This window comes from Leptidea sinapis, chromosome 13 (genome assembly GCF_905404315.1).
Source record: "Leptidea sinapis chromosome 13, ilLepSina1.1, whole genome shotgun sequence".
NCBI lineage: Eukaryota > Metazoa > Arthropoda > Insecta > Lepidoptera > Pieridae > Leptidea > Leptidea sinapis.
Window position 1 is genome coordinate 9,535,375 of NC_066277.1, and position 21,853 is coordinate 9,557,227.

Here is a 21,853-nt window from a genome sequence, read left to right on the forward strand (position 1 = left end):
GGAATCGAGAGAATATTGGAAATTAAGAATATAATATTAATAATAACAAAGTTGCGATCCAATGTAAGTTAGCAAAGACATCATTAGACCTACATTGAGCGAAGAAGAACCGGGCTATAGGGTTCAGACCTGAAACCCTCTTCCCGCCTCAACCGACAAAGACCGAACTGAAAAACCGAGAAGACAAATCGACCAGCTGATCTTCATTCTTTACATCTCTTCGAAAAAGATGATAATTATTAAGGTATCTAGTTTCCACAAAAAATATTGAAAATTCAAATTGACTTCTGTTTAAATTGATGTTACCATTATCATTTTTAAGTTTGGATATGCTGTTTTTATAATACATTTTTACTGAACACTGTCATCGCGTGGTCTTGTATTTAAAGCGTGGTCGAAACACAACTTAACAAAAACTCTGCCACTAGGTAGAACCTACGCATACGAAGGCTATCTTATTAGATGAATATTTTTGAGCGTTGTTTATTGTACATCAATAGATATTACTGTACTTAAAAAGTCAATTGAAACATTTTTTAAGACCATTGATTTCAGTGAAACCCAGGAATAATGCAAATGACCTCGCGTTGAAACTCGAGAATTCAGCAAAATAATCTATTCACAAGAACGTGAGTTATGAAGAACAATTGAATAATGCCTATACTTAAAATCACTAAACGTGTTCCCGCTCTATTTGAATTCATGGAATGAGGTTTTATTATTCTCTCTCGAAACGTAGTTGCACGATACAGATTTATCGTGTCTCATGTTTTTATAGTTGAGGGACTACAAACGTTCAATTTATGCGGTCAGTTGCTTGTGATAGAACTCAGTTTATGAAGAACACAATTCGTGCGCCACCGTTTTACCCATGTATATAAATACCTCTTGCGGCACATTTTTAGGACTTATAGAATTATTTATCAATGATAAAAAGGCTTGGGTATGAATTGCCCTTAAGTGTTTGAGCTTTTAATTTTGAATTATATGCAAATGTACACAAAATGATGGAATTATTGTAAGTAGAGGTATTTAGTCAGAATTGCATAATTTGTAAATCGGTTTCGGTTCTCGGCAGGTTTCATCATGCTCGCTTAAATACCACTACTTGTGGCGGAGTCGAGCCATTCCTTAAAATATGGTCGAGGATGGCGATAGCTGATCCATGCGTCATGCTTGAACGTACGCTACGTGTGGTGGCTAGATAATAATAATAATGACACACTCTTACACCAATTATCATGCCCCAAACTAGGCATAGCCTGTACTATGGGTGCAAGACTACGATAAATTTAATACAATATACTTACTTAATCATACATAAATACAAATAAACATCCATGACTCGTAAACAAACATTGACATTCATCATATAAATGATTGCACCTACCGGGATTCGAATCCGGGACCTATATCTCAGTAGGCAGGGTCACTAACCACTGGGTTATTAAGGGGTCATCAATAGAATAATAATACTAGTTACCAGCGGAAATCGTAAAACCAAAAGGCGTGCATGCTTACCAATCAACCTATAGGCTCCTCAGAAGATATTCACCTACAATCATTTAAGGCGAAGAGTAAGCAGAAAACACGCAAACATGGTGTTTTTAAACAAGTTTTGTGGTGAAAGTATAACATTTCGAGCTATGAACACTATTAAATCCTGTTACACATATCCTTAAGTCTTATTTGTAGGTTGCTAATGCTTGCTATTTGTTATAGTTAACACTACCGAGCCTTTTTGAACTACCACATTTCTTTGAAGTTAAAAAAGTTTTTTGGCATGACGTGACGCATTTTTTTGGTACTTCTCTCAGAAAAATTATTCTTATAGCTTGTACTTTTTTGTGTAGGTTCATTTATTCAGATAAGTAGTGAATAACGAGGATTGTAAGCATATAAACTGTTTTCCACGCAAGAATTTTGAAAATATTGGCTTTGTTACATTGATGGCGGGCCGGCAGCCGTGAACTCATATCGCTCAAGGTCGCTGGCATTTAGTGTCGCCTTAAGCTCTTCTGTAACATTTCAAACAAAATTGCTAGTTTGCTATTTCAATTTGTATTTAATTAAATTAGTTATCATAAAATATTGGTTATATTTTGCAATCACTAATTTAGGGAGATTGATTGAGTAGTTCTAATTTATTAGAAAGTAAGTGAAGTTTTCAATTAAGGCCAATGTCTTAAGATAGGTTTTCTTGAAACACATCAGATACGGCCACATCTAATTTATTGTATGAAAGCTTGTCTATGTTTGTATAAGGTTCTTTATATACAAAACATATAAATGCTATAGAAAGTGTACAAAATAAATTTATTAAAAGATTAAATTATAAGTTTCAAACTTGTAACACTCCGTTACCGTAAAATTTAATTATCTATCTTTACAACTGCGTAGAGAATGAGATCAAGTTTTCCTTTCCATGACTTAATTGATTCCAATCGTATTTTAAGTAACATTAAACTGTCCAAAACATTATACACGTTCTATAGATACATTCTTTATCCCTGTTCGTAGAACTAATTATACTAGCAATTGTTTTATTATAAGAGCATGCAACACTTATAATAATAATTATAGTCACTTAGACATTTTTCATAGCAGCTATCGAACTTATACTAAAAAAATTAAAGAATATCTTAAACATCCTTAAAATATGACCAACGGATAAATTTGATAAATTTTGTTTCATTTGTATTTTTGTGTACTTTTTTCGCCTTATGTTTAATTGTATATAAAATCGTTATATTTTGTATTATATTCACTCCTACTTTGATTATATTTAAGTGGAAACTTTATTGGCTTGTGTAATATAAATTATGTGTTACAATGTGTATTTAATTTTAGCTGTTTGTTTTTCAATAAATAAATAGCATATTTTCGTTCTTTTTAAGATATTCTGCAAGTCGTAATGTTTGAATGTTTGAATATGGAAACACAAATTTTAAACTAATTTTCTTATCATTTTTTCCCATTAACGCTTGACTTTTCTAAGTAATGGTAAATGGATTATTTAGAACTACGTTACTTTTAAACTTTATGAATGATATCTTTTAATAAATATATAAATAATTATAATTTTTTCGATTTTTATTTTATGAGATCTCTTATTTCTATCACATAAATAGCTTAAACACGATCACTCTATCGTCATCAATTAAGTTCAAATAAACTTCAAAAAATAATATCTTTTATTTAATTGTATAAATCAAGTTCTTAAATCAAATCAGAGCAATCATGCAAGGATTTTGATAGCAAATCACTGTAGTCTTTAATTATTTTTGTAAAAGGCAACACTTTATTTAAATTATCTTATTCAAAGTTAATTCTTAATTTACAGAAAGGGATGAAAAAGTTCAATAGTTAAAATAAGTTTATAGAGCGATTACAATTATTGTGAATAAAAATGAAAGTCTTTTAGATTTTATTATTTAACTCTTGGGACTAAATTTATATCAGACATTCACGTAAGCATTCATTGCGAATACTTTTTAAAGATACCAGTCATTCTTTTTTTTATGGAATAGGAGGACAAACGAGCGTACGGGTCACCTGGTGTTAAGTGATCACCGCCGCCCACATTTTCTTGCAACACCATAGGAATCACAAGAACGTTGCCAGCCTTTAAGGAAGGTGTACGCGCTTTTTTTGAAGGTACCCATGTCGTATCGTCCCGGAAACACCGCACAAGGAAGCTAATTCCACAGCTTTGTAGTACGAGGAAGAAAGCTCCTTGAAAACCGCACTGTGGAGGACCGCCACACATCCAGATGGTAGGGATGATATCCTAACTTGTGGCGTGTCGTGCGAAGGTGGAATTCGGCGAAATTATTTATGGATTTGTGAATAAGATAGATACATGACCAATTAATAAATTTGTAATATTCACCACTCTAACAGCTGTCTCTCTAGAACAATTTCCATCTCAATAAACACAATATATAATAATCCACCTACACGCTTCTATGTTCCGTGACCTTTTGAATGCCTAAATATAAATGGAAATGACTCGGAAGAGTTAATTAAGAGAACATTTGAATAGAAATAACTGTGACAATAATATAAGGTTTATGAGCGAATCGTTTTATTTGTCAGTGGGCGCTCTCATATTAAAAGTTATGGAACCATCATGAAGCAATCGAACTTTGTCACGCACCAGACATTGTTAATCGTTATTGATCGTGACCGGTGACACGTACATTATCTACTAGCTCTTACCCGCGACTTCGACCGTATTCACTGTTGTAGCCATATTATTTAATATCTCAGTGCAGTCACATGCATATGTACGAAACAATCATATTATTTTTCATGGTTAAGGCAGCGTTTCGTTCGTAGGAAACGTTTTTCGAAATCGAACTTTCTTCCACTTACTTTGCAAATCCGACTACCAATAAAAAGTTCTTTTTCGAAATAATATGTCTATGACACTCACAAATAATGTCGCTTTCTATTGGTAAAAGAATTTTCAAAATCGGTTCAGTAGGTAGCAGTAGTTTAGAGATTACCCCTTATAACTTCACAAACTTTACCTCTTAAAAAGGCATAGAAGGTATTTATATTCTCAAAATTGATTCCTTTAGAATTCTTTTTGATGTCATTTCTAATATACTAGACACTACTACCGCTTCGGAAACAAAAGGCGCTCTGAGAGAGAAGAAGTGGCGCAAAAAACTCTCCCAGCATTCTTTTTTTGCGCTCCTTGAAATGAAATATACAATATTGTACTGTCATTGCTATTGCTATAAAATAATTATAATCTAGTCCCAAGCTGTCGGGTCACTTAGATATTCATCTATGGAGTAGTAGGATTTACGAATTAAATTACGATTTAATTTTTTGAATAAAATATTTAAATTTATTTATAGATAATGCCTGAACAGTGGCTGGGTCTTTACTATAAAAGTGTATAGATTTACCCTTAAAGCTATTATGTATCTTATGAAGCCTACTAGCATTAGTTACAAGCAATCCCTTATTTGTAGTGTTATAATAATGAAAATCACTATTAAGAGCAAAAAGGTAATGATTTTGTGAACGTATATTAAATTTTCATAAATGTACTGACTATGAACAGTCATAATATTTATTTCCTTAAAATTAATTTAGACCAGCCCATTTAAGAAAGCTAGAAGTATTTTGAGAATACTACATTCTTGAGGGAGCGTTGCTGGAGATAGCTGGTTTTTTTTTTAACGTTGTTCAGCAGCGCTCCTGCAATCTTAACCCGTGCTATAGTGTTTTTCTGTCTTCATGCATGGAGCTGAACTTACTGCTCGTCTCGTCCCTTATTTTTATAAAAAAACGACTGATTTTATTCCTATGAAGGGGTAGCAAGCAGGAACTAAGGTGGAGGAAACTTAGCTACCTAGTTAGATGTTTTGTATACAAAGTTTTAAAATACGAGTGTGTTATGAAGAAGACAGACTAGTTAAAAAAGAATAATAACAATAGTTCACAGCAAAAATCGTAAATCGTTGTCCAAAAGGCGTAGATGCTTACCAATCAACCGATAGACTCCTCAAAAGATACAATCATTTGAGCTCTTCTGCAACATTTTAAACAAAATTGCTAGATTGTTATTTCAATTTGTATTTTATTCAATTTGTAATATTTCGTGATCACAAATTTAGGGAGATTGATTGAGTAGTTCTAATTTATTAGAAAGTAAGTGAAGTTACACAAACGAAGCGGACTTTTTCAATTAAGGCCACTGTCTTAAAAAAGGTTTTCTTGAAACAGATGTGGTACACATCGGCTACGACCGCATCTAATTTATTGTAGAAACGCTTGTCTATGTTTGTATGAGGCTCTTTATATTTAGCATAATATTTTCGATTTGAAGTGAAACTTCTTTGAGGGTAATTTTTTGACGGATGAAACGCAATAAAGTGTCACGAATTTAGGACGTTTGTTTTCCAAGAAGAGGAGGAGGAGGGGGTTTTTGTACAAAGGAGAAAGCAATTGACAACGATTGAGGAAGAGTGAGAAAGAGCGAACGTAATATGAAGCACATATCGCCGTTAGTAAGTAGAACATCTTCCCTACTAGCGTTGTATCGAGCAGGCTTAGCGCGCGGCCGCTAGCAAGTAGATTATCTTCCCAACTAGCGTGAAATTCTACTTGATGTGAAACTTAATTACAACAACAAAATTTGAAATAAAAAAAAATAATTAAACGAGCGCAGTTGTAGTGCCGCTCAGAATTTTTGGGGATTTTCATTAAGTTTTAGTTTAAGCGTGGACGTAGCAATCGCAATGATGATCCAAGTGAGGGACGTCCTTTAACAGCGACTACTGAAGATAACATCAGTGCTGTGCGACGCATGATAGAGGAAGATAAGAGAGTGACCTATCAGCAGATACGGGCAAGCCTAGGCATTAGAATGAGTCAAGTTCAAAAAATATTACACGAACATTTAGGCGTCAGGAAGCTTTATACCAGATGGATTCCCCATACTTTAGCCGAAGACCAGAAACACCTTCGCATGGACTGGTGTCGCCAAATGTTTGATAAGTTCAACGGCGGTGACTCAAATGCTGTATTTGATATCGTCACAGCTGATGAAAGCTAGATATATTGCTACAAATGACGTTCAACATAACATTGACGTCATATAAAAATTTTGTTTAGCCTGATCGATGACAGTTTTGACAGGTGTTTGATACATTCTACTGTTTATGACATGTAAACTCTAGTTTACATCAACTCTCTCAAAAGGTATTGGTGAAGTCCCTTTTTGTTTAATCGAGATATATAACTGAGTTTTACTAAACTCAGTTTGAAGTGTCTCAAAGTGACGAGCGCAGTTACGATGTCGCTCAGGATTTTGGGTTTTTCTAGAATTCTGAACTGCACTGCACTGCACTGAATTGTAATGGGCAGGGCGCATTACTTACTAGCAGGTGAACATTTTCCTAGTCTCGTTACTTTTTCTTTCAAAAAGAATCTTGTCCAGTTGAACCTCCATTATACTTTTACTCGTGTACAGTGACATCGGAGGGGTATTTTTGGATTTGCGTAAAGTCGTACACATCCTTAACTTCAAAGGTCTCTAGGTGGGAAGTGTGTTTAGCAGACAAAAGGCTTCGCGTGGCGGCTCTCTTATTCTTGTAAGTTAATTTAAAAAACGTGAAGAAATTGTGAGCCATTGTTAGCCTGTTGAATGTACTATTGAAATAGCCTGTGCAATGCTCAAGCGCGCCATTGTTGTATGTTTATACAGCTCAGATGCACTGTATGAATTATTTGAAAGTGTATTGGAGGTGGTTTTATTGAAATTATCTGAGTGTAAGAAGTATATTACGATACGTGATGACCACAAGTATTAGATTCATGTTAAGATCATTGATTTGTTGAGCGTTGTAGGTCTGCTCTTGCTTTTTAGACCGTCACATTACATCATTGCTGCCTACAGGCAGCAGTTGTGTTTTTGTAATACTGCTTTTGATTTGTTGTCTTATTGTTTTCCTGTTTATATTTATTTGTATTTCGTTTATTTTATTTAGTGTTTCTTTTTTTGTTTCTCATCATTTAATTTTAATTAGTTAGTAAATCGATTGATAACTTGACCAGGCTGTATCCGTGATGACGCCCAAGTAAAGATCCCACTGAAAACCAGCACTGCAGCTTGCTGCAGCACAATGCTGAGTGAGAGGCCTGTATTTGATCACATACAACAATTATTATTATATAATCATTTTTTGGCCGACGTATTCCCAGGTGAATGGAAAATGGGGCTAATATTTCCGTTGCACAAAAAAGGGACGTCGAGGGCACGTTTGCCTTATAAGCGTAAAAAATTATCGGCCAATAGCTATTTTATCTTGTCTTGCAAAAATATTCGAGTCTCTTGTATGTAAAATTTACAATATGTCAAACATTCCCTTTCAGTTAATCAACATGGATTTCTACCAGGTCGTTCCACTACAACAAATTTAGCATGTTTTTTTATCAAATCTTTGCACTACAGTAGATCGGGGCGATGGAGTAGATGCAATCTACACTGACTTTGCTAGTGCATTTGACAAAGTTGATCACAACATCCACATCAAAAAGTATAACACTTTGGAATAACTAGTTACTCCTCAGTTGGTTTCAGTCTTACCTAGTAAAAAGACTTCAGATTGTTTCAGTGAATGGTTACAATTCGCAGCCTTACTTTTGCTATGTCTGGCGTTCCTCAGAGTCTCACCTCGGTCCTATATTATTTTAAATTTTTATCAACGATATTGCCTCTAAAATACATCATTCAAAATTTTTGTTATTTGCCGACGATTTGAATGTTTATACTACTATTATATCGTCAGAGGATATAATTCAATTGCAGTCTGACCTGTGCAGAATTAAATAGTGGTGCACGAACAATAAAATGGAACTCAACACTCAAAAGTGGTATCATGTTAGATTCTCAAGGAAGAAGAAACCAATTCCATCGTATTAAAATCTCAGTACGACAACATTGCTAAAACTTAATGAAATAAAGGATAAATGTGAAATATTGGACGGAGGCCTTCGCTTTACATCTCACGTTGATCATATTATGACTAAATGTGCACAAATGCTTGGTTTTATTAAAAACTCTTTTCCTTATCTTATCCACCGAAGTTAAGTTCTTCAACACTTAAGTTCAAAGTTACTTAGAATATGCTGGTGTACTATTGAATCCCTTTTATAATATACATTTGAAGCGCATTGATAACATTCAAAGATCATTCACCAGACACTTGGCTTTTTTAGCAGGTGGAATTAACCAAAGATGTCCTTACACACAGAGCCTTTCTTTAAGATGAAATCCCTAAACACGCGCCGTAAAATGTTTGATATCTTATTTGTATCCAAAATAGTTAACAACCATGTCAATAATACGGAGCTACTCTATAAAATATCTTTCACCGTACCTTCGAATTATACGCGTAAAAGTATTCATAATACATTTAGCAGACCTCTTATAAAATCAAATTTAGGACTAAACTCCCCAATTTTCAGACCTGGTGAACAATATAACATACTTGTAAGAAAAGACTCAAATGTAAATAGATATATTCAATGACTCTCTTGGTTCACATAAAAATAAAATAATAACATACTTTTAAGTTATACTATAAAATAACTATAAACCTAGTAACATAAATTAATTTTCACATTTAATTTCACATTTGTGCTCAGTTATAGATCACTTACTTTAAATTACTATTTTTAATGCTGTGCATTTCTCTTATAGATGTGCATATTAGAATTGTTAATAATGTAAAGTTTATATTTGTAAATGTATTCTGTTGAAGTGCCCAATAAATAAATTCATCGTAACACTATTCCAAAAACAATAGACATAATATGCACTAAAGAGTATAAAAATAATTACGTATTTTTATACAATCAAATTAATAAATCTAATTCTAGTAAGGATTATTGTAATTTTTGGAGTCGGTGTCAGCCAAGGTAGGTTTGTTGCTACATACATAGTTAAAGGTGAGATGTGCTTGAGTCGCACACACTACGTGAGCAGGCGAGGGGCGAGAGCGGGGCCGCGGCGGGAGGACACCGATTCAAAAATAAAAAAAATCGTTACTAGAATTAGATTTAATAATAATATTATTATCTATTGTTTTGGAATAGTGTTTTTGAAGTCGGTTGTTTTTTTGTTAAATTTTTCTTAAGGCCTAGTGAACAATGATTATCAATATTGTAAGCCGTTAATAAAACTAATATTAAAATGTGAACAATTACATACTGCTATTTACACGTTATCACGGAAGCATCGTTACCTAGTGATAATTGATACTTATTTACATTGGAAATATGTCAAAGCTTATATTTTTCAGCTTTCCCGCACACGAGTTAATGAAAGAGAATTGGCGCCAGTTTGCAGCAAGAGAGAGATTTGAAGAAATTTACAAACCAAATAAGCATATTTATATTTCATCACTAAAGGATTTCAGTTTTTTGGATTTAATCACATTTATAATTAGTTGATGTCCGCTTACACTACGTATACCAAAAAGATATCCAAGTCTAAAAGACAAATTTTATTTAATTCAAAGAACTTAACATTTAAATAACCAGTTTAACTAATTATTTTGTGTAACTAAACATATTACATTTGAGTATGAGTTTCTATCATTAAAGGTTACCTTAACTTATTAAATCCAAATAACTTTAGAACGTAAAAAAGTAACAAATATAAACACAAGCCAATAAATAAACATACAAACTTTCCCCTTTTTATTATGAGTATGATTTTTGATTAAAAACGTAAAAAACCTCCGACTGAACAGATCTTGATCGGTAAATAGGGACAGACTGACGAAATCAAACCTCTTTTTCGTTTAGGTTTTAAAAAAATACCTCTTACTCTACTGATGTCACTGTCCAAATCGGGTTCTAAATTCAAAATTCGCAGTTGAAAATTAAATAGTGTTTATATTGCTGCCTATTGACCAATATTATTTTAAACAGCTGGAGCAAACGCAGAAATGTAACATAAACATAGTAGTCAAAGGTAACTAGGGTGTAATTTGTGACATGTGCTATATTTAGACTTTGGTTTTATATGAGGTGCATTGTCTATATGTATTGAACGTCAATGTTTGTTCCTATTAATTAAATAAATTGTACCAAGTACACCCATACGAATTAAAATAATAATCAAGCAATCAAGAAAGTTAAACCAACAAAAAGTACAAACTTTAGAATAACTATTTAATTATTATCAAATCTTTAGCAAAGATATTACTAAACTTCATACAAAACTTAAAAATAGATTTACTCAAGATTTTTGACTAAGCAAAGATGAAATTGCGTCCCATAAGATTTTGGAATGAATGTATTCATAGATAATAAACTATAGAATATATACACCTACGCACGAGTATGTACAGATAAAGCGTATACATGAATAAAATTACGTTTATGAGTCTATTCTTAGATAGTATGTATGAATAATATGGAACAATTGCACATCAAGCGTAGATGTAGCAGAAAACTGAATGAATAAATTTATTAAAGATACACAGACTCGACATTTTTAGACTTTATATATGTCGTAGGTATATTGTCAAAGCCGTGATATTACAATTTTACTAGTGATATTATAATAAAACGGTAGATTGTCAATCGACTTCATTTCTTACAATTTAACGGCCTGGTTTTAGTGACATTGTAATGTCAAGGGTACACTATAGTGATATTATAATACATCTAGGTATATTACAAATGAAGCTAGCAGTGTGAGACGTCGACCGTTCTGATTGGTAATTTTTTTCATACTTTATTTGCAAAACAATAATAGTAAATAGTGGAGCGTGTATGCAATTTTTCATCTGAAATTATTGTTGAAATAGTTACTGATACTGATTCGGTACTGGCACTCACTGGCTGCTGCCGCGGCACGCTACGCTCGACTCGTGCGTTGTCGGCCGATTCTTTTAGATAACAATGAGTTGATTATACTAATGCATTACTTGTGAAATTGTAATATCACGGCGTTGACAGTATAACTGTGACATATATAAAAATTAGTGTCACGTTGTTTGACCGCAATGAACTCCTAAACTACAGAGCCGATTTTAATAATATTTTCAAGCCAATTAAAGATACACGAGATTAGGTACGTGTGATAAAAACAACATTAAAGCTGTTTTACTTGAAGGTAATAATCTATAATTTTTATATAAAAAATTATTGAATTAGGCGTTACTTTGCGGAAATCCATAATTATACAAATGATTTAAGTTTTCTTTAGTGTTAATTCCGGCAATATTTGTTTTGCCTAAAACCTTTTAGCCAGATTTTGGCGAGACAACAAGTCCTGAGGATGCCTCTTGTAGAGGCGAAAAACGTGTCGAATAGTTTTAAAAACAAATATTGGCGGAATTAACACTAAAGAAAACTTAAATCATTTGTATATAATTCTTATGTCAATCTTCTATATTTTTATGTGAGTAGAGAGAAGATGATTCACCTTATGTATCATCTCCATTACAATGTCAATAGGATCTGAACCAATATAAAACTAGTTTTGGCGTAGCTCTACTAAGTGAGCTTAAAATTTTATAAAGATTATGAGAGACAAATAAAGTGAATTTAACTGAACAATTTTCCTGAGGTTGACATTATTTTTCCATTTTACCGTATTTGATTAATTCCAATGGATTTCTTCGAATATTTCTTTAATACCCTATTCACGGAATCGTTTTAATATGGCGAGTGTTTAATTCCACATCGGGTCAGAACCCTGACTAAGCGATTACCTTTAATACATTAATATCGGATGAATGGGCAATAATAATCTAGCTGCCGGCAAAAGGGGTGGCTTTATTTACAGTAAAAACAACATCATAATAGAAAAAAGCTTCGATGTTAATATCTACATGTAATTAAATATTATTCCTCATGCTATTTTACGTTTGTAGAAAAAACACCATTGGGAGGCTCCTTTGCACAGGATGTCGGCTAGATTATGGGTACAACGGCGCCTATTTCTGCCGTGAAGCAGTAATGTGTAAGCATTACTATGTTTCGGTCTGAAGGGCGCCGTAGCTAGTGAAATTACTGGGCAAATGAGACTTAACATCTTATGTCTCAAGGTGTTGTAGTGCCGTTCAGAATTTTTGGGGTTTTTCAAGAATCCTGAGCGGCACTGCATTGTAATGGGCAGGGCGTATCAATTACCATCAACTGAACGTCCTGCTCGTCTCATCCCTTATTTTCATAAAAAAAATTGTAATAAAGAAGGTATTACATATGAGTAATGAATATATTCTTATGCAGCATAATTTTACAGCAAAATTAAACTAAATTTAGTTAGTCATTAAATAACTTTTATACAATTAGAGAGAAATTATGTTTTTTATTTTAATATTTGTATGTAAATTGTAATTATATATTGAAATTTATTTCATCCTCGTCGATTGGTTGTGGATCAGCAGGCTAAAGAATTTACAAGAGGCTTTGTAGCTGAAGTATGCTACAAATGGTCTAAACTGTTGACCATAAAGTCAGGGTGTCGAATTTGCGTGTCAGTGTGCACGCGCATCGTAAAATTCACTCTGACAATTTTTCCCTGAGTTCAATTCAATAATTCAAAAAAAAGTTCATATAAACTCTTGTAACCAAGCTCATAAAATAAATTTTAAGATTTTTTTTGTTTGAATAATTGTGCACACTAATCTCTCTAGTTATAGTTGTGTTATAGTTCAACCGATTTGAATGCAGTTTTCACAGTTCTTATGCAAACTCCCCTTAACATTAAGAGTGACATTACAATCTGTTAATATACATAAAAGTGACGGTAATTGAAATAATACGCCGAGATTGCCAAGGTGCGCCCGATATTATTACAATTAAATTAACCCTTTCATTGTTCTAGGTACAAAAGCGAACGTGCCAAGAATATCCTAGTATAATTAATCCAAGCTACCAAACTTATCAGGATCATTGACTAGCCATTCTTAACAATTCTTAAATATTTGAACAAAATCTGTCTGCCATTTAAGGTCCAGAGGGAACATAATCTATTTAATTTATCGATTTTAATGTGACTAAAATGGCTTTAGTTCTGGTAGCCCCTAGTTGGGTTGGCTGAAGGCGTATGCAGTGCACATCATCACGATCAGTCCTAAGCATCTCTCTTGATTTCGCCCCCAGGTCTTTCCAATACCTTTCGTTTCGTGAATGATAATACCGCTAGGTTTGTATTGAACGGGCGCTAGTGCGTTGTTCTTGGGACTTCTAGTATTGGGTGTAGTAAGGCTTGCATCCGTATTCCTTGCTTGGAATTCCATCGAAGTGTGTCGCCTTTCCAGCTTCTTTGGTGGCATCTAATTTGTTAACCAATTAGGACTTCATAACAGTGTCCCAAAAGATGTTAGTTGGAGATTTCATTAGGGCAGTAAATAACGAGGAATTTGTGAAGACAACGGTTTGCCAGAGCCTGGAGTTAATCTTGGTTGGAGTCTCTCTTCCATTCTTCACGTTGGTCTGGAATATTGTGAGCTTAACTTTCCCTGTCATACAGAATGAAGCTGTGCAAAGGTTGCTCTTGTATTAGCAATCCGTGAAGTTATGTCCTTTTCTGTCCCTCTAGCCTTCTCACACGCCGTTTCCGAGATAAAGAAATTGTGGACATGATTTACCACCTCTATTCCAATGACCAACGGACCTGAGCTTGTTACCCCGAATGACTTTCTATGAGTCTTCTCGATGTTAATCTTAAGTATCACCTATGTTAATCAGAATTTTTGGGTTTTTCGAGTATTGCATTGTAATGGGCAGGACGTATCAATTACATGAAGCTGAACGTCCTGCTCGTTTCGTCCTTTATTGTCATAAAAAATCAAAATACTTGATTAAGAGTTTTTTTTTTCAACAAAAATAAGCCATTATGTGATCAAAGTATATTACAAATATGAAATAGATTGTTGCGATTTCAAGAATAGCCTTTTAGCTTAAAATAGAGAAATGATATGAGTGAATTCCATGCGGTGAAAGCAAAACGTGACTGGAATTACAGTGGAAAAAAGTGATCCCAGGAAAAGCTCTTGTTTTGTTATTTCACACAAATAAATTTATTCTCAAGCTGATTAAGCCACAAACATAGACGTATTTACATTATACGTATTTTACATTAGAATTTTTTGTTTTTTTTTTTTTACTTTGGGTATTGTTTTTAATGAATTTTATGGAAATTTTAATAAACGACCTTAAGTTTGGTTGTATTACGAATTTTTGCCTGCTCCCTTTGTGATCATTGTTTTTCAGTTTCTTTGAAATTAGTTCCCAATTGTTATGCATTGTACAAGAGCTAAAAAAAACCAAGGTCATGTTTTAGAAATAACCTGCAATTCAAGTTTCATGACGTTTTTTTGTTTTATTCAAAAAATATTGAAATAATATCGTTTTCCGCCTCGTCTTTTTAAATTTTGCCCATAATTGTTATTTTAATATTGATAAATAAGTATTGTTCAATCGCTTTTATAAAACAAAAGAAAAATAAGATTCGAACTGATACTTTTTCTTTAATACATTTTTGGTAATAGGCACAAAAATACAAATGTTGACAGGAACTAAATATGGCATGATAAAAAAATACAATATTACGAATTTTCTCCAGAAAATGATGTAATACCTATATAATTGTTAAAACAATTATGTAAGTTCTGTTTTACCACAATAAACAGAACTTTTGAAATTCGGGTTCAAATTGTATAATAAGAACAAATTTTAATAATTTGCACCAAGTACTAACTAAATAGCTGATCAGGTCTAAAAATGCGTGTTAGAATAGATACATTTACATTTTTATGAATAATAAGAGTTCAAAATTGGAAATTCTATCAATTTCCAATTAAAAAGTCCAAAACAAAACAGACAAAAATTTCACGTTCGGTATAAATGTAAATATTGGTTCACGGTAATGCGCATTTGTGTTCGTTTCAATTGTAAACTCGTGTCACAACGAGACCACAGACAGTATCATCAGACAACTTTTCAGCATGTTCGCGGTTTGACAGTAATGGCACCTCGTTGATTACACGTTATGGTCAAACAAAAACTTCGGGTTTCTATTATCAGTAGGAGGCTCCTTTGCACAGGATACTGGTTAGATTATGGGTACCAAAACGGTGCCGTGAAAGAAAAATTTCTGCCGTGAAGCAGTAATCTGTGTTTCGGTCTGAAGAGCGCTGTAGCTAGTGAAATTACTGGTCAAATGTGACGAGCGCAGTTGTAGTGCCTCTCAGAATCTTAAGGTTTTTCTAGACACCTGAGTGGTACTACATTGTAATGGCAGGGCGTATCAATTACCATTAGCTGAACGTACTACTCGTCTCGTCCCTTAGTGTCATAAAAAAAGCGCGTTGCTGAATATAAATATGGCAATACTAAAGCCGTATGTATACATGGTCTATGCAGGTCTCTCGCAGGAATGATCTCGACCAATGCCAGAAGAAACTTTTTTTTCATTGAGTTCTCTCTTACAACGGTCGCAGAATGGGGTACAATGAATCTTGTTCAATTTAACCCGCAGAAGACTCAAGTTAACGCGTTACACATAAAAAATCCATTACTCGTATCACCGTTGATCGATAACATCTCCTTAATGCCTGCTGTTTGCCAATTTCACGGTCATTTGGTAGGCAAACCCGAATTGGCTTCGAAGAAACTGAGGGTCATGAACACATCGATCCTTCAAGGCAGCCCACGTTCTAGTTCTCTACAAAGCGCAATTCATGCCACAGGGATGACCTCTGGAATGGAAGAAAGTTTGGCCACACGTACAACTAAACTATGGAATTAGCTACGGATTGAGTACAAATAATAAAAGCACGTTCACTTTTCTTAAAACAAAATTCTTCGAAATGATTATTTATTTTTATTATAATCGATTTTTGACATATCGATTAATTTTGATTAAAAAAAATCGATTTTTATTTAATCGATTCTTTTCAATTAATCTCACATCCTCAAAACGTTCGACAGCACTAATTATATATCAGAATCCTTTAATATTTATATAGCTCCACTCAATGTCACGGCCATAGAATTGAGTACTTTTCTACGAAAGGTATTAATGATGCATATTACCATCCTGATATGAAGCATTGATTTATTTTGCAAAAAAATATATGCTCATAAAGCATGAAGATGCCGATGAAAAACCGTGGCAAATTTCAAAGATAATATACTCAGAAATACCAAAGAACATTGAACTAACAATACTCACGCAAATTGCTAAATCTTATTACAAATTCCTAAAAGAACGGTTCCCTAGTATTTCTAATAATTCTTCCATTCGCAGAACATGAAAAAGCTCCTACGGAAAAAGCTCTTGACTCTAAATGAATCAATACCACACTCCCCGTACATATACTTACATCGTTTTTATTTTACAACAAGTTAAAATCAAACAAAAAAACATAATAAAATAAAATAAAATATAAATATAATTTATTATCTGTTTATAAGGAAAGAAGATTGAAATACCTTAAAAATTTTTCTTTTAAGGGTGTTTTTTCTGTAAAGGGACGTTAGAGCAGGTTCTGAGTCTAACAGCCGACATTATTATGTGTTGCAAATTAGATTACCTACATACAATTTACAAATATGAAATATTTGACGATCGGTATTTTGTAAGGAAGTCTTGATTATTGTCGCTCTAGGTTTTTGACCGATACTTTGTATGTCTATGAGATGCAAAAATATTCAAATATTAAATACTCAATCACTTTTAAGTCGAATTAGTAAGTCTTGTTTGACGATTATGCATTGTACTTCTACAACTAGTTTTTCCAAAAATAGGATATGTCCAGATCTTAAATACATTATTTATGAGGAATCTTATATGAAAAAGCATGCAAACTTAACACTTATTTATATATTAATGAATACGTTAAAAAAGCAGCCATTTAAAGTCTGGGTATAAACTTTTTCTTTGACAATATTTTGAAATCAGGATCATAAAGCTACCAACTTTACCAATTATTTATAAAATGTTTTCTTGATAATTATTAAAGAAAGATATTTGATTTGATTATGAAAGATTTTTGAAGTAATGTATGTCAAAAGGAGAGTTTGTTGGACTGTTTCTTTTCTTTAGAACATCTTTTCTGTCAGTGTCCAGTGATAGTGATATAATTGACAAGGAGTCAATTTTGAAAATATAAATGACATGACTTTTTATATAGAACATCCATATAAAAATATTTGTGATTTTGTGTAGTGCTTAAGATGTTTGTGTCCTATGTGTCTCAGCCTCCTTCGCTGTAAAAGCCTTTAGCACAGAGGAGGTTTTTAGTTTACACCCAAGCCAATATGAGGCCCGTTTCGGAGTCTTCAATACGAAAATGTATTTCCTCCTCTCCAAAAAAAATCCATAATAAATCAAAAAATTCGTAATGAGACTATATATTAGCTGTTTGTTATATTGAATCAGAACATCATGGACCTAAATTAAGAATACTTCAATTACTCTCCCTCCCTGACGAGGCGTTTGAATACGCTAAGTAAATTTACACAACATTATAATTGCTTTATACAATTTCGTTGCTTTGCAAAGAGATTTTTATGAAAGACTAACTTCCGTCAATGACTATGCTTGCATTATGTTTGTCTAAAAACAAATATGGACGGTAAACGAAAACCAGATCAAGGTTTCGACTTCATTTATAGAAATAAAAGACCGGCCACAAAGCGTTGTCAGTGTCTTAATACGTAAATAAATCGTTTGATACGTTAATGAATTTAAAACCCACTACTTGATAAAATATCCAATTATTGTTAATTATGTTTTATTAGTAGGTCTCAAAATGAACATGGACAAGACGAAGATCATGTCAAATGTCCATGTCGCACCTACTCCCATAACAATTGGGAACTGTACTCTCGAAATTGTCGACGAGTATGTCTACCATCGACAAACAATCCAGTTAGGCACGTCCAATTTCGTGAAAGAGGTCACTCGTGGAATCCAACTCGGATGGCCAGCGTTTGGAAGGCTCCGTAAAATCTTCTCATCTCAAATACCAGTGTCTGAAGACGAAGGTTTTCAACCAGTGTGTATTGCCAGTGATGTTACGGTACGCAGACGTGGTTGCTAACTATGGGCCTTATGAGAAATCTCATGGTTGCTCAGAGAGCAATGGAGAGAGGAGATCCGTAGGAGAACCAAAGTTACCGCCATAGTCCAAATGATTGCGAAACTGAAGTGGCAGTGGGCAGGGCACATAGTTCGACAGATAGATGGCCGTTGGGGCAGTAAAGTCCTCGAATGGCGACCACGTACCGGAAGACACAGTATTGATAGGCGCCCCAGAAGATAGACCAACGTTTTGGTCAAGATCACCGGAATACGTTGGATAAGGGCAGCGCAGGACCGATCGTCGTGGAAATCTTTGGGGGAGGCCTTGTCCCTTGGCAGTGGACGTCTTCCGGCTGATGATGATGTTTTTATTAACAAAGGTAAAATAAAAAAGTAACATAAAAGACTCGCGACAAAGCGTTATCAATGTTTGTTTGGATACGTTCATGAATTAAATACGCCCTCATTTTTATGTCGGTTATCAAAGAATCCAATTAATTGTTGCTTACGAAAATATGAACGTGAATCTTAAGTAACGTAAAAAACCGGCCACAAAACGTTGTCACTGTCTCTTTGAATACATTAATGAATTAAAAACATACTCCTTGTTTTAGTCGATTGATACAATATCCCTGTATATGTATTGTTAATTATTTTCGAATTCCACCTTCGCACGACACGCCACAAGTTAGGATATCATTAAAGAAAGTTAGACGGTTAACTGACATAGATACGGCGAGATTAGTATACTTTAGTTATTTTCATAGTATTATGTCCTATGGTATATTGTTATGGGGCAGTGCGGCCGATATTAATACTATATTTGTGCTGCAGAAGAGGGCTATTTTTTTTTATTTTATGGAATAGGAGAACAAACGAGCGCTCGGGTCACCTGGTGTTAAGTGATCACCGCCGCCCACACTCTCCTGCAACACCAGAGGAATCACAAGAGCGTTGCCGGCCTTTAAGGAAGGTGTACGCGCTTTTCTTGAAGGTACCCATGTCGTATAGTCCCGAAAACACCGCACAAGGAAGTTCATTCCACAGCTTCGTGGCTATTCGCGCGATTTATAACCTAGGTCCTAAAGAATCATTAAGAGAAAAATTTAAAGAAATAAACATTTTGACTGTTGCTTCTCAATACATTTTTGATAATGTTTTGTATGTTCATAAGCACATTGAGGAATTTTCTAGAACATTTTCTGTGACATTCATAATGTTAACACGAGGAACAAACAACTTGTTGTGCCTACTACTCGGTTGGGTCGAGTTAGTAAGTCTTTTGTTGGGCGATGTATATGCTTCTACAATATGATCCCAGAAAATGTACAAAACAAATGTGTTACGAAATTTAAAAGAATTGTTAAAAAACGTTTGTGTGGGAAAGGTTATTATAGCATAAACGATTTTCTTAATGACACCACGGACTGGGAATAAAGCGAACACCCTCAGGCTCTTTAATTATAAATGTTTATTGTACGATATTACATTGTAATCCATATTTTATATTAAAAAAAAAAGCCCGCTGAGTTTCTTGCGCCCATTCTTCTCAGGTCTGAGGCAGTCTCTTTTGAATGGGTGGTAGATTTTGACGTTCAATAAGTGATTTTAAATCCTATTTTGAATAAAAATATTTGAATTAGAATTTGAATTTGAATCCCCACCATCTGGATATATGGCGGTCCTCCACAGTGAGGTTTTCAAGGAGCTAGTTATCGATTGACATCTTTACATTTTAAATCGTATGGGTGCTATGTCTGTTCTGTAAATATTTCTTAAGAATAATTTGATAATTTTGTAACCCAGTCGAGTTAAATAATTTTGGGAATTTTCGCATATCCTGAAAACTTCGTTGATGTATTGTAGTAATAATTAGTGTTTGTTTGATTCTAATAAAACCACAGAAAAAATATTTTCTTTTCTCGAAATAATCCGCCGAAACCTACGCGAATAAATTCAGGTTCGCTGGCACGTAGTAGTAAAGCACTGCAGTAAATTCTTCACAAAATAGTTGTGAATGAATATTTTAAAGAAAATGATAAAGTATTTCAACTTATAGCCATTATTTTAATGTATTGTGTAGGACATTATATCAAAAAAAAAAACATTAAATTTGACAAAATGAGCTTAAAACCCAAAATTTTTCTTATATATTATATTATTAAATTGTACTTACATAATATAATTATGGTCATGTTCTATCTAAACAGCTTTTTTGTAATTTTATTTAAAAATATAGTATTTCAAAATAAATGAGTTCCTTTATACAATAGCTGCCTCAATTTATCTCATAAAATTTTCACAGAAAAATTGCACTAAATTACCATTTCATTTGCGGATAATAATTAAGATCCTTGAGACGGCTTCGAAATAATTTGGGAATTACCTCTTATATCGTTGGGTATTATCTCTATTATAGTGATACCTAGGTTATTAATTAGCTAAAAAATAAACGTGCTAAAGTTAATCTACCTAAACTTGGCAATAATTTCTGTTTATAATAACAGGTGCTACGAAATATTTTCGTAGACAAAGCTACGGACTACGATGTTACAAGACGTTCACTTATTACAGTTTTTACAGAAATAACCTGTTGATATTATCTTATATAAACTCATATATCTTTGTGTGTTATTGTTATCCTTAATAAATAAATTTAAGAACACAAAAGGATTATTTATTACCTGTGTGTTTTTCTTTCTTCCTCACCGTCGTCTTTCATAAACGACGGCTGCAGGCTGAATCTACGTCGGAATTGATGTCGCCCTTTCATTTTCAAGTTTAACTTAATACATTCTACAAAACAGCGTAGTAACTGAACAATGATTCACTAGGAGATCAAATACGTGCGCCTTCAGTAGCCGCTCAACTCTGAATGACGCCTGGGTCGTTTCACGACCGTCGTGATAGCTAATACGGCACGCAGTTTCAGAGTATTGAAAAATGAAATCATAAATCGTGGTTTGACGGCGTAATTTATGGAATCTCTCTCCATTATAACTTTGGTGTTAGTTATAAGAAAATTAGATTTTATGTTATGAAGCAAAATTGTTATATCGACCAATCGATTTTCTAACACAGAGCGCTATCGCGGTAGATAAGATTATCTTTTGGTAGTAGCTCGTCGATATAACCTTTATTTGAATATAATATCTCGTCCGTAACTTAAATTTTTTACGTGAAATAAAGGGCGTGAATGCAACGCAATGCCTGAATTCGGATCTTGAATAAGTGCTATGATAAATATTTAATAATTTCATTCATAATAAACTT

At 33.6% G+C, this 21,853-nt stretch overlaps 1 protein-coding gene across 1 annotated transcript in view; it reads right to left on the bottom strand.

The window, feature by feature from the left end:
* LOC126967585 (ras-related protein Rap-1) overlaps positions 1-21,437 on the bottom strand; it is a 34,256-nt gene extending 12,819 nt beyond the window's left edge. The window contains exon 1 of the mRNA XM_050812119.1: positions 21,265-21,437. Coding sequence (XP_050668076.1) covers positions 21,265-21,353 — 89 coding nt within the window. The 5' untranslated portion in view covers positions 21,354-21,437. The remainder of the gene's footprint in view (positions 1-21,264) is intronic.
* Between the last annotated feature and the right edge of the window lie 416 nt (positions 21,438-21,853).